This window comes from Marmota flaviventris, chromosome 11 (assembly GCF_047511675.1).
Source record: "Marmota flaviventris isolate mMarFla1 chromosome 11, mMarFla1.hap1, whole genome shotgun sequence".
Classification (NCBI taxonomy): Eukaryota; Metazoa; Chordata; class Mammalia; order Rodentia; family Sciuridae; genus Marmota; species Marmota flaviventris.
Window position 1 is genome coordinate 91,980,540 of NC_092508.1, and position 17,635 is coordinate 91,998,174.

At 35.2% G+C, this 17,635-nt stretch overlaps 1 protein-coding gene across 1 annotated transcript in view; it reads right to left on the reverse strand.

Moving 5' to 3' along the window:
• Positions 1-17,635, reverse strand: part of Thsd7b (thrombospondin type 1 domain containing 7B) — a 705,560-nt gene that overhangs the window by 427,182 nt on the left and 260,743 nt on the right. Inside the window, exon 6 of the mRNA XM_027936850.2 lies at positions 16,914-17,111. Coding sequence (XP_027792651.2) covers positions 16,914-17,111 — 198 coding nt within the window. The remainder of the gene's footprint in view (positions 1-16,913; positions 17,112-17,635) is intronic.

Below are 17,635 nucleotides of genomic sequence, written 5' to 3' on the forward strand. Positions count from 1 at the left end.
AAAATGAAAATTGCTGAGGATGTGGCTTAGAGATAAAGCTCCCCAGAATTCAATTCCCCATGACATCCCCCCCACCCCGTAAAATAAGAAAAGCAACATTTTACAAAATAGAGTCCCAATAACTATGAGTATAGAAACTAGGCCTTCAAGAAATTAACCATTTGCTGAAAAGTTTTTATACCAATTCGGTCTATCAAGTGTCTAAGGAAGTTAATTTATGTAAAATTAATAATAATATTTTTAACAAGAAAAAATAGCTAATATTTTTTTGCAAAAGTGATCTCATGCCAGAAACCATATTAACTTGGTTGGCAGAGAGAAATTCAATATATGCATCACACTTATAGTGTAGGTACTATTCTAGTTGTCATGTCTCATAAAAAAGCTGAGATGCCAAGATCAGCAGCTAGCTAAAGAGCACTAATCCAGCAAGTGGCGAAATGAGGATGATACACAGTACACAACTTGACATTCGAGTGGCAGGGGAGGAAGGCAGTAGCTAATAGGAGGAGAGGGGCAATATGGAAGTCTGGAGGACCAGGCTATCCTCAGGGTACATTCCATGCAAGCCAGCCATATGGTTAGGAGGTGGGCATGTATGCTTCATCTAGGATTGACCATTGCTTCCTTAAGGTTCCTCGGGCAGGATGCTGATGCATGTCATGTAAAAATCTAACTCAGATGTCCTTTGAGGGGATGATAATGATTTTCACAGGAAGAGGCTCATCAGCTCACACACTACAGGCAACTGACATCATAGCAATAAACAATGCTGCAAAAACGATTCTGTAGGTGGTTCATATTACCAGGTACCCAGTTCTCTCTGATATGACTCAGTCTAGGGAAAGATTTCAGAATATCTGAACTAACATTGTTTTTGACAGCTGAGCTAGTGTAAGTGTTGGACAGAAATGATTAGGTGTCTTCTTAAGTTCCAAAAGCACAGGGTTCTACCTGTCTCAATAAACAAGTGTCCACATGCCTTGATAGCCCGCTAAAGAGAAAGGCATACTTCTCAGAGCACTCTCTTATGCCTTAGGATACTTTTTAAAGAAAAAACCTTATTTATTACCCAGGATGCTGGCTGGCCCTTCCAGATAAGTGAATCTTCTATTTGCCTGATGTCTCAGATACTAATTTACTACATGACCTTATTTTAGGCCTTAATTGCAATGCATGTGTAATACACTGCAAATTTTCTCATCTTCATTTTATTAATTATTTAAAGTTAATTAATAAATTTTACCTCAAGTTACTTAATAAAAAAAATATTTAAAATAGCCTTTTCTTGATATCTCAGGAAAAGAATCTGGAAATCTCCTATCTATGATTTCCATCAGAATAACACTAATTCATTCTATGAAGTATCTAAGCAAATTAATTCAGATAATAATTATACCAAAAAAAAAAAAAAAACAGCCAATATTTTTGGTAACAATACATGCTGGAAACTGCCTTAACTTGGCATAGATTAAATCAATATCAATATCAAACTTTAGAGTGTCGGGAAATATGTGGGGTCATTTTGTCTGACACAATCATTAAAAGACACAATGACATTTTATTGGAGAGAGCCAGAGATGCTAATGTCCTCAATAGTAGGAAAAAGAAAACACAGAGTTGCACTGTCCAGAATGACAGCAGAAAGTCCACAGAGCCACACTAACTTATGGAACAATATGGTGAGTCTCCTGCAGGGACTGAGAGCTGGACCCAGCCAGGTGAAAATGCTTCAGGGCCCCAAGCTCACAACTCACATGGCTGCACAGCTAACATGGAACATGTGTTGGTAGGCTAAGCCAGTGCTTGCCATCCTTTATTTCGAACTGTTTATCTTTTGGAACAATGCAGAGAAACCAGCACCACCCCTCAATCTCAGTGAACAACTACTTAAGTGTATTTTAGTAACCTCTGATGCAATTTGAAGGATCACTTTTGCATATAGAATTTGGCTTACATTTCAGCAAACTCCCGCAAGTTTCATGACATTGTGTATTAGCAGCTCTGCTCTCATCTCCCTCAGGAAACACTTCTACTATAAAAGATTGTAAAGCTATTTGTCCCTAAATAGCTGTCTGTGACCTTCTGCTTTGTGGTTTCTAATATCTCCTTTTTCAGAATATCTCCTTCTCTCTCTATTCCCATCCAGTCTGATGGATAAATTCCATAGTACTTAGCTGACTGAATACAATCAAGATTAGAGCTACAGTTACCAATAGAAAACAGATAACTAAGTACTATATGTCTAATTCAAATACACTTTGTACCAGAAGGAAATGTGTGTGAGCTTTATGTTTTCATTGTACCAGGTGATCTCTCTCTTGCCCTTAGGTCACACTAAGGAATAGAAAGGCACTATGTTTAGTGAGTGGTTAGAAATATATTTCATGGGTCCAAATAAGTAAGTGAGTTGGCATGATTGCTTTTAGGGCTGCATTGAGAAAAAAAAAGTCTCAGACCATGTCTGACTTGACAAATATACTGCATCTTAACTAATGAGAGTTATTGCTTCAGACTGGTACAGGGTGATGTCAATGTTTTGGCATGTGTGAGATGCATTTGTTAATACTGATTTAAGAACAACAAGTACTGGAGTCCTAGGAGTTCAAATTTCTGACATTACCTATTACTAGTTGAGTGATTTTAGACTATTAATATCTCTGGGCTACACAGAATATTCTCATTAGTAAAACTGGAGTAATAATAATTCCCAACTGGGCTGATGTGTAAATGAAATAACTCCCCTAAATATTGTAAGCATTTATTGAGTATATCTTAACATACCAGACACTCTGGCATCATGCCAAGAGTAAAATAAATAAGTCAAGGTCTCTGTCCTTGAGAAGCTAAGAGTCAAATAGGAGAAGCAGACAAGTGAGCAGGTAATTTCAATATAATGTGGTAAAGGCATCAATAACTGAATCACAAGGTGTTATGAGAACACAAAAGACAGGCATGCTATCAATTCAGATGATTTCTGCAGCAGCTGATACAAACTATGATAGAAGCTGGCTTTAATAGCAAGGAAACATATTGTTTTACATAGCAGCCAGTACTCAAATGTTGTTTCAGGTGTCTGACAACATCCTTCATGACCCAGAGTGTTTTTCCATCTCTGCCCTATGCTACTCAGTAAGTAATGCCTTCACATAACCTTGATCATAATATAGATCATGGTAGAAACTAAAACAGCACCCTTCTTTACTCAAGTCCCTCTTGTGATATCTTGTTGCCCCCAAGTAGATCTCATTCTACACATGGCTGAATCAATCATGAGAAAGAAAAAATGAAATTACCTAAAGTGGACATGACATCATTTGCGGGGTGAGGACTATAAGATTTACCTGATTATCTAGATCAAGGTTAAAGAGCCGGAGTGGGTGGCGGGACTGTTTCCTAAAGGACAACAATCAAGAATTTTAAAGGATAAGTAAGAATTAGCTCAAAGAAGAAGATGAATTCTTATGTAGGGGAACAACATCACAGAGGCAAGTTACCATTGAGGTAAGAGCAGCAGGGGGATCACTTCTTATGAGAGTTGGATTTCTAGGTATTTGTTGGCTGAAATTCACCTCTAGAGTACTAGAAGGATCATAGTCTTAAGATATCCCTAAATTCACTTACAACACATTGCTTTTTCCTCTTTAACTCTTGTGTTCTTGGAATGTATAATCTAAGAACAAAATAATTTCTACTTCTTATATATTTTACATAGATTTTGCTTTTCTCTGGGCATGGTAGACACTCAACAAAGCCAGTATAGAAAGAATAATGGAACACATATTTTTAATTTTGATTTAATTATAAGTTATAGTATACAGACAGTAGTTCCCTCTTGTCTGTGGTTTTCTTTTCATGGTTTCAGTTACTTTAGGTTTACTGTGGTCAAAAAATATTAAATGGAAAATTCAACAAATAAAATATATTTTACATTGCAGGCCATTCTGAGCAGTATACTGAAATCAATCTGTTCCCTTCCACCTGGTTCCCTTTGTGCTGTCTGTACACACTATGTATATGCTACCTGCCTGTTAGTCATTTTTAAAACCTTGCGGTTATGGGACCAACTGTCATTATTGTAGTGCTTGTGCTCAAGTAACTCTTAGGTAGTAGCCTAACATCATGTCATTTATCTCACTCCATCTCATTACATAGGCAACGTATCATCTCATAGCATCACAGGAAGAATGGTTAGTACAGTACAGTAAGGTATTCTAAAAGACACCAACTATATTCACATAACTTTAATTACAGTACTTTATTAAAATCACTTTCGTTTTGTTACTGAGTTTGTTGCTAATCTTTTTTGTGCCTAATGTATAAATTTTATTGTAGGTGTGTATATATAGGAAAATACATATTACCTGTACATATAGGGTTTAATACAATCTGCAGTTTCAGCATCCACTGAGACTATTGCAAAATATCCTCTACAGATTAGGGGAAACTACTGTATATATTTTTTATTAAGTAATTCAAAAGTTTTAAATTATAAAATTAAATTTTCTAATTGGTGTTTCACTGGATGGATAGAACTTTCTAGTAGTTTTTTTTTTCCATTATATTTTCCTGAAAACTCTCAGATGGGTAGGGTATAGAAGAATCTCTGACTGCATTTCCTTAGCTAGTCATATTGGCCATTCTCTCAGTGAAAATTATTCCATCATAGTATAAATCGGGTTTAATCCATATTCTTTACATTTTATATATCTGCAAGGAAGGAAAACTATAAGATTCAGTGTTATGAAGTACCAACCTTGGGTGATACGAAACCGCCAAATACCATTCAAAATACATTTCTGAATGATAAAACAAATTGTATCCTTGTGACTAATATTATAACTAATCTCTGTTATTAACACTATCGTGAATTATACAATGGAATAGGATGCTTAGACCATGTCCTGGGAGAAGCTGCTCATGATGGAAAGGGTAAAAATCTCACATTAATTCCTACAGAAGGTTGGGTTGACCATTTAGTCATATGTACTGCATTTTAAAATGTCAGTTCAATTGATGATTCATTTTTATTTTAAATGATATGGAAGGGGAAAAGACAATATATTGCCATCTAAAAATTTCATTAGAGATGAGAAAAGGAGACAGTCTTCCTATAAGAGATATGGGCACACTTAGGAAGCAATTTACTTTATGCTATATCTAAATATTAAACCCTGGGAAAAACAGTCTGGTTGTGAAATACCAGTGGAGTAGTGATGGGAACACAATCATCTATTTAGGCACCTCAATAAAGGAGAGAAAAGATGAAAACTATCTTGCAATGTATGTAACAGGGTGAAAAGAAGAAGTAATTTAAAATACAACACCTGTTTATCAACAGACAACACATAGTCAATGCATTTAAAACTGCATTGTAGTTCTCTCTTTAGCACCTAAATTGATGCACAGTTTATTTCTATTCCCCATCTTCCCATCAAACATGGACAGGGAAACTGTGATTAGAATGAGTCTCTATTTTTCTGTTTTGGATCCCTTCAGTGCCAACCATTTTTAGAGTTTCATCTTTAATTTTACTGCGAGACATCTAAATGAATGGGAATTAGAAACTTGGCTACAGGAACTCTCAGATTTAATCTTCTTTACATTCTTATTCGTATAGCATCAATAGCACAGTCTGATCTTACTGGCACTTTCAACTGCGATGTCAGGTTCATTTCAAAATTTAATACAATGTATTTGTCATCACCACACTTCCTTCAGGAAGGACACTGATACCAAATGGCTACCAGTTGGTGGTCTGAAAAAGATAGCTTGCTGAAAATAGAAAACTCTCTCCTTTAAACCTAAATAACTCATCTCCCATATTATATATCTTGTTTTTGCAAGAAAAGAGTATTGCTTTCCACTATTTGATCTTTTAGTAATCCATCTAGGTAATGATAACAAAATAAAAGAATATTTACTCACTGCTTGCTTCTAGAAAGACAGTATCATATTTCAAAGATTTAAAAAATAACTTGTGCAGCAGGAAAAAAAGAAAGAACAGATTACAATCAATACTATTGTTGACTCTGACTGAGTGTAAGATACACCTTATACCAATCTGGCCTCAAATATTATGAGGTTGCCCAAGGGCCCCATTTGGCCCAGAGCAGTGCTTTCCAGACTATGGTTCTGCATCAGCACCATCAGCATTTCTAATGAATTTGATAGAAACAGAAATTCTCACGTCCCATCCCAGGTCCACTGATTCAGAAACTGTGGTGGCTCCTTCCTGGGATCCTTAAGGCCCTGGTAAGACTATAGTGGCCACTGAAATTCCTCATTGAAATTCCTTGTGTTTTTTATAATTTCCAGATGATTCTGGGAAACACTAGTTTTAGAACCACTGGATAAGAACAAAGATGTAGCCTTGAGCAATGAGTTTTCGCATCTCAGACCAAAATTTCCAGCACAGATAACCACCTTAACACCCCAAAGTGTTCTGTTTTTCTTGTTCTCACTCAGAATCATTATACTAACACTCTAGAATCCACTACAATAAACATGTAAAGAAGCTAGTTCTCCCTGCCCTCCAGACAGCCATATAGTGACTCAGTTGGTAGAATTTAAGAGTCAGGAGGATAGCACAAGCTACACAGATGCCCTAACTCAAAAATAAACAGAATTCAATGATATTTTTTATGCCTTCAAAGGGAGAACAGAAGCAGTTGAAGCTCTTTATTATCAAATAATTAATAAAATGTGAGTGTGTTTCAAAATATTGAAAGGTCTCTCATAGGCTTTCATATTTTTATCTGAAAAGTGATTCTTTAAAAATCATCATCAATATGGTTTGATTAATTTGGATCACATATCTCCTGCAGGACTGGATCTCCTAAATACCTCTCCAAGCATACTTGTTTCCATTTGTACTATATAAAAACACTGTGGCAAAGACTCTTGGGCAACCAGCAAAACAGTAGGAAGTGATAAAAAGATAGATAATAAAGGGTGTTTAATAAAACAAGTCACCAGGAAAGCAAGAGCTTCATCTTGCTAGGAGGGAAACAATATGGAATATACCTCAGATTATTTCATACCAATTTTCAGTCACTGGCTAAAGGCTCCTTCCTGGGATCCTTAAGTCCCTGGCAAGACTACAGTGGCCATTTAAAGTCCTCAGGTAAAGAGGTGCAGCAAGCTTCAGCTGGCATTTCTGTTAAGTGGTCCAAAAGATGTGGGCAGAAAACTACATTGAGTGCTACAGTTCACTAAATCTGTCTATTCTGAAAGTGCATTTCTCTGAATTTGCATTGCTTACATTACATACATGCCTATGTTTATTGAAACCCTTCTTTGATCCCTTCTTACAGCCGGCAATAAAGTTAAGATTTCCATTCTCATGCAAAGTAGGCTTTTTCATATCAAAATAAAAAGAAATTTTAAAAAACCTGATAAGTAATCCTTTTTAAAAATTGCAATTATTATATATTCCAAAATTCACATCTTAATAAAGTGCAGATCTATTTCAACCAAGGTGCCACTGCTCAAAACTTCATAATTGAAATTTGTTTTGGAGCCTCTATATTCCCAGTAATAGTTCTAAATTTGTAGTGTATCTTTAATAGGCTGATTCACTGCAGGACATCCACTTATGTGACAAAAAAAAATACTTGATGAAAAACCTATTTCTTTTTCTTCCTAAAATACAAAAAAATAAATAAATAAATATTGTGGTAAAACAGAATTTAGAAATTCTTGTAAGAGATATAAAAAAATATAGGGAGGAGGAGAAAAACAGCACTTGACAAAAAAAAATATGAGATACAGCATAATCAAAGGGTTTAGAAAATACAGACTTGGAAATACAAAAGGGGTTTTATTTAGAATTCTAGTGAGTCAGAAAATAATCTTTTATCTGAATGGAGTTTGACATTATCCACAAAGGTAAGCCAAAGAACATTTCTTGAGATCTAAAAATAATATGAACAAAATAAAACTTCCTTTCTGGTCAGATTTTAAAACAATAAAAATAGTTCATCCAATTCAGATCAATTATTATTATGACATGTTTTCCACCAATCAAAGTCATCCTTTAAAAAGTACTTACGGCATTAGAACTTACAAGGACATGCCACTTTAGACAAAATTAAAGATCACCTTCTTGGATTCTTCAAAGTTATTAGTGAAAAAACAAGGAGTCCTAGTAAAATAGCCTTGGGATGAAAAACAGAGTCCCTTAATAATGGGAAACCATTCTTCACGCTTTCTGTGCAAATACAGACAAAACTGAAGGAAAATATTTGCTCTAAAAAAGCCCAGTGCAGAGGTGAAAATAAAACCCTGATATCTAAAAGGGAATATATCAATATCTTGGATTAAATATGTTTGCTAAAATACATATATTTTTTTTCCAGGAAGCTTATTTGGCAAATTATGGTACAAAGCTGGAGGTGATTGCTCAGGATCTGATGAGCCTATCAGACAGATCCATGTTTATCCAATGATCCTGCTCATCTTCCATATTAGATACACAAACAATGACAGTCAGTGAACACTTGCAAGTCACTGAGAACACTGTCTACTTCTCTCACATTACAGAGTTTTTCTCAACCTGTTCAACAAAGATGTCACATAGTGGGAAACTTTAGTGAATTGCCAGTGAAACCTGGCAATAATGAGCCAGTTATGTTTGAGAGTCAAAGTTCAAAATATTGTGAATAATGTTATATGTGTATATAAATATGCCACAAATGAAATTCACTGTTCTATATAGTTAATATACACATTTAAAAGGTTGTAAAAAAATAAAACAAACTCAGGTCAAAATAAGACACATTAATAATCTAATCTAGGAGAGAAATATGCTGGGCTCAGATTCTTTTATCACACTCCATTACATTTAAAATGTCTCATTTAAAATCAGGAAATGTACTTATCAACGAAATAAGAATAACCTATGTATAGTCTACACTCAGTAAATTTCTGTAGACCCACAGTAGACATTGAGAAGATATTGTACAGGGAGAGAAAACAAAGCTGTCCTACCAATTGAAGACATAAATATCATATTCCATAGCTGTAGAAATTCATACATGACTACTTGGATTGTAGATGATCCAAGGTAGATCACATTCTTAAATAAATCCACAGGTTTAATCATATCAAGAATTGCTAGAGATTTTCAAAATGGCAGAATAGAGGAGGTTGCTTTCCTGTTTACTCCATGGCATAAAACTAAGAAAGCACACAAGCAGCTTCTCAGCAAGTAAGGTATGGGAAACTGTCAGAGACACTATAAGTCTATAGGGTAGAAACTCCACAGCCTCAGATCCATACTGTTGGATAGGTAGTCACACAAACAAACAACATGAAAAATCAAGTGAACAAAGCACCACACACAAACCAACATACTCCAATAACAGAACCCATTGACACCACAGTAGAAGAAATGTTCGAGAAGGAGTCTAGAATGTACTAGTTAAACTTACCTGTGAAGTAAAGGACAGTATAAGGAGTGAAATCAGAGAGAAAATACAGGAAGTGAAAGATCACCAAAATAAAAAGAGATTCTGGAAAAAAAAAAAAAAAACAAGCACAAGTCCTCAAAAGAAGGGGATCAAATTAACAATTCAATTGAAAGCATCACCAGCCAACTAGATCAATTGGAAGACAGTTTCAGGCAATGAAGACAAAATACTAACCTTGAAAACAAAGTTCAATGTGGAGAAAAGACATTAAGAGACCATGAACAGAACTTCCAAGAAATACAGGATAACCTGAAAAGACCAAACTTAAAGATTTACTGGAATATATGAAGACTCAGAGACACAAACCAAAGGAATACAGAATCTTTTTAATGAAATTATATCAGAAAATTTCCCAGACCTATAGAATGAAATGGAAAATCCAATACAGGAGGCTTGCAGGACCCCAAATATACAAAATTACAATAGACTCACACCAAGGCACATTAGTATGAAAATGCCTAACATACAGAATAAGGATAGAATTTTAAAGGCTGCCATAAAAAAAAAAAAAAAAAAAAAAAAAAAAAAAAAAAACAGGTAACATTTAGTAGGAAACCAATCTAGGTCTCAGCTAATCTTTCAATCCAGACCCTCAAAGCTAGTAGGTCTTGGAATAATATATGCCAAGCTCTGAAAGAAAATGGATGCCAGCTAAGAATACTATACCCAGCAAAATTAAGTTTCAGAATTGATGATGAAATAAAAAACCTTTCATGATAAACAAAAATTAAAAGAATTCACAAGTAGAAATACTCAAGATTTTTAATAAAGAAAGGAAGAAAAGTGAAAACCATCAAAGAGAGGAACTACACTAAAAGAACAATAAATCTGCAGCCAATATGGAAAGCAGTATGGAGATTTCTTGGAAAATTGGGAATGGAACCACCATTTGACCCAGCTGTCCCTCTCCTCGGTCTATACTCAAAGGACTTAAAAACAGCATATTACAGGGACACAGCCACATCAAGGTTTATAGCAGCACAATTCACAATAGCTAAACTGTGGAACCAAACTAGATGCCCTTCAATAGATGAATGGATAAAAAATTGTGGCATATATACACAATGGAATACTACTCAGCGATAAAATCATGGCATTTGCAAGTAAATGGATAGAGTTAGAGAAGATAATGCTAAGTAAAGTTAGTCAATCCTAAGAAAACAAATGCTGAATGTTTTCGTTGATATAAGGAGGCTGATTCATAGTGGGATAGGGAGCAGAACATGGGAGGAATAGATGAACTATAGATAGGGCAAAGGGGTTGGAAGGGAAGGAAGGGGGAATGGGGTAATTAATGATGGTGGAATGTGATGATCATTACTATCCAAAGTACATGTATGAAGACACAACTTGGTATGAATATACTATGTACACAACCAGAGATATGAAAAATTTTGCTCTATATATGTAATAAGAATTGTAATGCATTCCACTATCACATATAAATAAAAAATTTACATAAAAAATTAAAAACAACAATGAATCAATAGAGATACTAAGCCAAATTAAAAACCAGAAATGAATCAAAATGACAGGAAATAAAAATCATATCTCAATAATAACACTGAATATAAATTCATCAATCAAAAACCATAGACTGGCAGATTGGATTAAAAAACAATACCCAATAATAAGCTGTCTCGAAGAGATACCTCATAGGCAAAGACACCCACAGACTGAAGGTAAAAGGATGGGGAAAAAAACATACCATTCACATGGATTTTGAAAAAAAATAGGGATTACTATCCTCATATCAAAGTGAACTTTAAGCCAAAGTTAATCAGAAGGGGCAAAGAAGGAAATTTCATACTACTTAAGAGAACATCTACATATATCAAAGAATCCCTTCTCAATTTCAAGATGCAAACAGAAACACCACAATAATACTGGGTGACTTAAACACACCTTTCTCACCACTGGATAGAGGCTCCAAACAAAAACTATATAAAAAAGCTAAAGAACTAAAAAATATAATTAATGATTTAGACTTAACAGACATATATAGACTATTTCATCCATCAATGTCTGAATACACTTTTCTTCTCAGCCTGCATGGATCATTCTCTGAAATAGACCATATCTTAAGCCACAAAGAAACTCTTAGCAAATACAAAAATAATATAATACATTGCATCCTATCAGATCATAATGAAATGAAAGTATAAATCAACATTAAAATAAAAAATAGAAGGTACTATAACACCTGAGGATGAAATAGTATGCTATTTAATAACAAATGGATAGGAGAATAAATCACAGATGAAATAAAAAGCTATTTAGAGGTAAATAAGAATAGCAATACAATATATCAAAATCTCTGGGACACTGTAAAGGCAGTGCTAAAAGGATAGTTCATTGCATTGAGCGCATTCATCAAAAGAATAGAGAGACAAAAAATAAATAACCTAACATTACATCTCAAAGTTGTAGAAAAAAGAGCAAATCAACACCAAAGGCAGTTGAAGAGAGGTACTAATTAAAATTAGAGCTAAAATCAATGAAATTGAAACACAAAAAAATTAAGAATCAATGAAACAAAAAGTTGTTTCCTTAAAAAATAAATAAAATTGATAAACCCATAGCCAAGCTAATGAAGAGGGAAAAAAACCTCAAATTACTAAAATTTGTGATTAAAAAGGAAATATCACTATGGATATTACTGAAATATAGATGATAATCAAAAATTACTTTGAAAATTTATACTCTAATAAAATAGAAAATGTTGAAGACATTGACAAATATCTAGAAACATTAAATTTAGTCCAAATTGAATCAGAAGAACATAAAAATTTAAACAGATCAATTTCAAGCAACAAAATTGAAGATTCCATCAAAAGCCTACCAACAAAGAAAAACCAAGGACCAGATGGATTCTCAGCCAAGTTCTACCAGACCTTCAAAGAATAACCAACACTAATCCTCACTTTGCACAAAACTCAACTCAAGTGGATCAAGGACCTAGGCATTAAACCAGAGACTCTGTGCCTACTAGAGGAACAAGTAAGCCCAACTCTTCATTATGTCAGCTTAGGAACCAAATTCCTCAACCAGACTCCTAAAGTGCAAGGAGTAAACTCAAGAATCAATAAATGGTATGGAATAAAACTAAAAACTACTTCACAACAAAGGAGACAATCAAGACTGTGAAGAGAGAGCCAACAGAATAGGAGAAAATCTTTGCCACCTGCACCTCAGAGCATTAATCTCAAGGATATACAAAGAACTGAAAAACTTAACACCAAAAAATAAAACAACCCAATCAATAAATAGGCAAAGGAACTGAACAGGCACTTCAGAGAAGAAGAAATACAAATGGTCAACAAATATATGAAAAAATGTTCACCATTTCTAGCAGGTAGAGAAATGCAAATTAAAACCACACTGAGATTTCACCTCACTCCAGTCAGAATGGAAATTATCAAGAATACATGCAACAATACATGTTGGCGAGGATGCTGCGGGGGTGGCAGGAGAAGTACACACACACATTGCTGATGGGAATGCAAACTGGTGCAACCTTTCTGGAAAGCAGTACAAAGATTCCTCAGTAAACTTGGAATGGAACCACCATTTGACCCAGCTATCCCACTCCTTGGTCTATACCCAAAGGATTTAAAATCACCATACTATAGTGACACTGCCATATCAATGTTTACAGCAACTCAATTTACAATAAATAAGCTATGGAACCAACCTAGGTAGTGATAGTTTTCTTTTCATCATCCTGAGTTTAGCAATTATTTCATAGGTCATTTACTTCAGAATTTATTCAGAAATAAATGGTTGAGGCCAAAATAAATCATCTTATATTTGATTAAAAGTAATTCCAAAATTTATATTAGATTTTATCAGACTTGAGGCCTATCAGAATTTACAAGAATGACTTGCTTTCTCTCCACTTTTATACTTATCCATATGAATTCACTTCAGGTATCCTGAACATACAGAGAGAAACTTTCAGCATCCCAACAAAATATCAAGTCCCATTCAGACTGTGGAACCAAGATTTTTCTACACAACTATGATCACTCTTCTGTAGAGCTCCTTCCAGTGTCTTCTTGGATGCTCCTCTTGCCACCAGTGAAATGTATTCTCTTCTCCAGAAGTTTGTTCAGCTCATTAGCTTGGAAACTTCAAAAATATATAATCTATGTCACATTGAAGTCACTGGCAAACTGGCAACAGTATTCTTTGTGTGTATGTGTGTGTGTGTTTGTGTGCATCTCAAAATTATTTTATTAATTTTTATTTTTAGTTATACATGACAGTAGAATATATTTTGACATATCATACATGGAATATAACTCCCCATTCTTGTGGTTGTACATGATGTAGAGTTACACTGGTCATGTATTCATATATGAACACAGGGAAGTGCTGTCCAATTCATTCTACTGTGTTTCCCATTCCCATCCCCCTATTCTTCCCTGTCCAATCCTGAGAATACTATAAAATGTTACAAGAAGAAAGTAATCACAGGAAACTACCTATTTTTTCTCCAGGCATTTAAATGAGCATTAAAACTTCTGTTAATCCTTATAACTATGCAAACACCCTAAAAACATGTGGATTCAGATAAGAACTTCTCTGCAAACTTCCATCATCAATCATTCAGAATCACACAGAGGCTAATTCAAAAAAAGTACAAACAGAGCTCATTTCAATTTCTCCCTGGACACAAGTTGGCTTCAGCTATCAGGTGCCCAGTATCCCAAACAATGAAGGAGTCATCAGGTATTTAAAACTACGAAACATCATAGAGCTGATATGAGCCAGCATTAATTCCTACTTCTCCCCAGAAGGGGAGAGCATATGTAAACACCAAAAATTAATTATTACACAATGAACAAAAAAGCTCTTAAACTGCAGTAACTTTGAGACCTCTACAACTATAGCAGCACATACTGCAAAAGACAGCCCTACCTATGAACATAAGATACATGACCACTCTCCACACCTGCTATTACACAACACAGCATCATTGCTGGCACTGGGTCCCAACCAAATTCAGAATCTTTTATTTTCTCAGCTGGAGACTGGGAGAAAAAAGTGGTTATTCAAATTTTCAGTATTATTTTCATTTTAGAAAAGAATGTTCTTTGAACAATTTCCACAGGACAAAATGTAATAATAAACGTGTATTATAAGCTGATTTTCAATTCTTTTGTGCCAGGTAATTTACTAATCACTTTTGTGTAATGAATTTAACTGTCACAATCTTGACAATAAGAGGTAGCTTTTATCATCTCCTCTTGATAACTGAAGGGAAGGATGTTACCGCAAATTGAATAATTTCCCTGAAACCATCCAGCAGGTGAGTGGCAGAGTTAAAATTCCAACCTTTGTGACTCTGGATCCAGATCTGAAACCTCTAACACTTCACATCTGACACCACACTCAACACTGAAGATGTCTGTGAGCAGATGTGTGAGGTTTTCCCCACTCCAAGCAACTTTGCCATAGCAGGTGTGTCCGACAATTCACTTTGATTTTCACATTGTCTACTTGGAGACAGCACCAAAGCCAACAAGTAATGAGCTCCTTCCCCCAAGACTACCCCAGATTCATATGGCAATCAAAAGCCCTAGGCAGTCATCTATGCTTTTGACAGATGAGTTATAAATCAGGATTCCTACAGCCCTTTTGTTGAACCCCATAATTTGCCTAGATTGGTGACAAAACTCACAGAAATACCTTACTTATGTTGCAGGTTTACTACAGAGAACATTACAAAGGATGCAGATGAATACCCAAAAGAAAGAGATAGGGCAAGGTACTGGGGAAAGAATATGGAGCTTCTTAGCCTGGTCTGGGTACATCACCGTTCCTATACCTCATGTTTGGAAATCTGGAAAAAATCTCTGAGCCCCATAGTTGAGAGATTTTTATGGAGACTTCATTACCTATGGAAGCTCAATCTCCAGCCCCTCTCCTTTTCCTAGAGGACACAGGGTAGAGCTGAAAGTTCCAAGTCATGGCTTGCTCTTTCAGATTACCATTCCTCCAAAAGTCAACCAAGAACCATCTCATTAGGATAAAAGACACTTTCATCACCTAGGGAAATCCCAAGGAAACAAGGATCAAAGACCAAATATTAAAACATGCATCCCTATTGCTCAAGAAATAGCAAGGATTTAGAATCATTGTGCCAGGAACCAGGAATAAAGACCAAAATATATATTTCTTATTATAAATCACAGTGTAATACAAAGAAAAACAACACAAAGGTGATCTCATTTGCCTAGGTTATTAAGCTGGACATCTCTTACCACAATTCAAACATTATTTGGTAATATTAGAAGCAGACACTATTAGTTTTTTACTATTTACTGTAGCTATTACAATCTGTTGTCACCTTCTATTTAATTAAAACACCATCTGGAATCTGGAGGTAACCAATTAAATCATTTGATAAAAAATGTATATTTGCCTAATTATGCTTGTGATTTAAAAGAAAGAAGAAAGGAAGAAACAGTGGACAAAAGAAAGGGGAAAGAGGAAAAGAGAGAGAAAGACAAAAGAAAATACTGCGCTATAAGTCGACCCCGTGTGGATGCTAATACACAGTCAGAATCCACTATGCAATTTCCTTCTCTTCTATGGATTATTTCACTCTATAAATCAAAACACTTCATCCTGCACACCAAGAACGTTACAAAGGGGGCTTCTCATGGCAGAGCTGATTAGTAGACATACATACTCAATATCCTAGTTCCTTGTGAAGAGACTGAATATTTTTTAATCTCTAGGATAAAGATTTTAAATGTCACTTTTCTCACTGCCATGTGACTCACATATTTTAAAATCCCCCTTAACTCCTAACAAGGATTGTACCTTCAGAAGCTTGCTGATCACAGAAAGACATAATTATTAATAGATTTCTAAGTCTTGACAACTTATATTTAAAAATGGTTCTTTAGAAATGTTAGTATTATGTCTAGAACTGATTCTGCTCTAATGCTATGAAAATGGAAAGATTTCACTTACTATTTTTTTTTCTTTTTAACATGGAATCTTTATAAGGAGGCACTTGTCAATAATATAAGGACATAATATATATGGACCTAAAAACAAGAAAGTAAAACTTGTTTTGTATTAATAAGTTGAAGACGACCTAAGAGTTTCCTGTTTTGTATCTGTTTTGAGAAACTTAAAAACCCCAGACAACTCTTAGAGAGGAGCTCATTAGAGTCCACTGAGCTTAGAGTCCACTGCATTGCACTTAGGCATAGTCAAATGGTACTCTTATGTTCTGAAGCACATGGCCACATAGAAAGTGACTGCCATTTCCTTTGTCAATAATGTGCCCCTTGATTGAACCACGAATATTCAAGCAAAGAAAAAGCTGTGCTTCTCTTCCTTCAGCAAATGACTTTTGGAGAGAGGCAATGTGTCCTCTGACTGATGTCACAACACCTCTAGTGCATCATTGGATCATACCTCGGTCATCCTGACAGACGGCCTTCAGGATGCGATGTCCCAAGCCACATTTTCCATGATCAGGGATACAGATCCCTTCTAAAGCCACCCATTGATAACACATTGGATCTTCACAAGGAACAGATTCCACCAAATGAGGGCAATGTCCTGCAGGCCCTGTGGATTCCATGAGGACATGGCGCTGCCTCGTTCTAAATCCTAAAAGGAAAAAAGGAAACAAATTTCACAGGAATCCGCTCTTAGCCCACAATGGAAAGAAGCAGCTGTTATGTGAGAGATGAGACTTTTATATAAATACTTAGAGCTTTAAAGCATATGTTATCTTGATGTGTTTTAATTTTTATGGGATGCGGAGGAATAAGAAGTTGAAAGGAGAAAAAGAAAATGAAAGCGATTTAGAGCAGAAATCTGTCTTCCATGAGTTTACAACCTGGAAATTGGAGAGGCCACATATATCAAGTGAAATAATAAATAGGGTATATCCACAGGGTTTCATAAACCAGCAAAATAAATGGAGACTCATAAAAATGACCTTATCACAGATTAATCCACATTTTGTTTTTGCTGTTGTTTTTGATACTCTTGATAGTCTGCGGTAAGCTGAAAAATCATCTACACTTTGGCATATCTCTGGTGCCTGACTGTTCAGGGCTTCTTACTTTAAGACATCCATGTATGTCTTCACTGAGATTTCCGCATCACTCTGGTCCGTAAAGACAGCA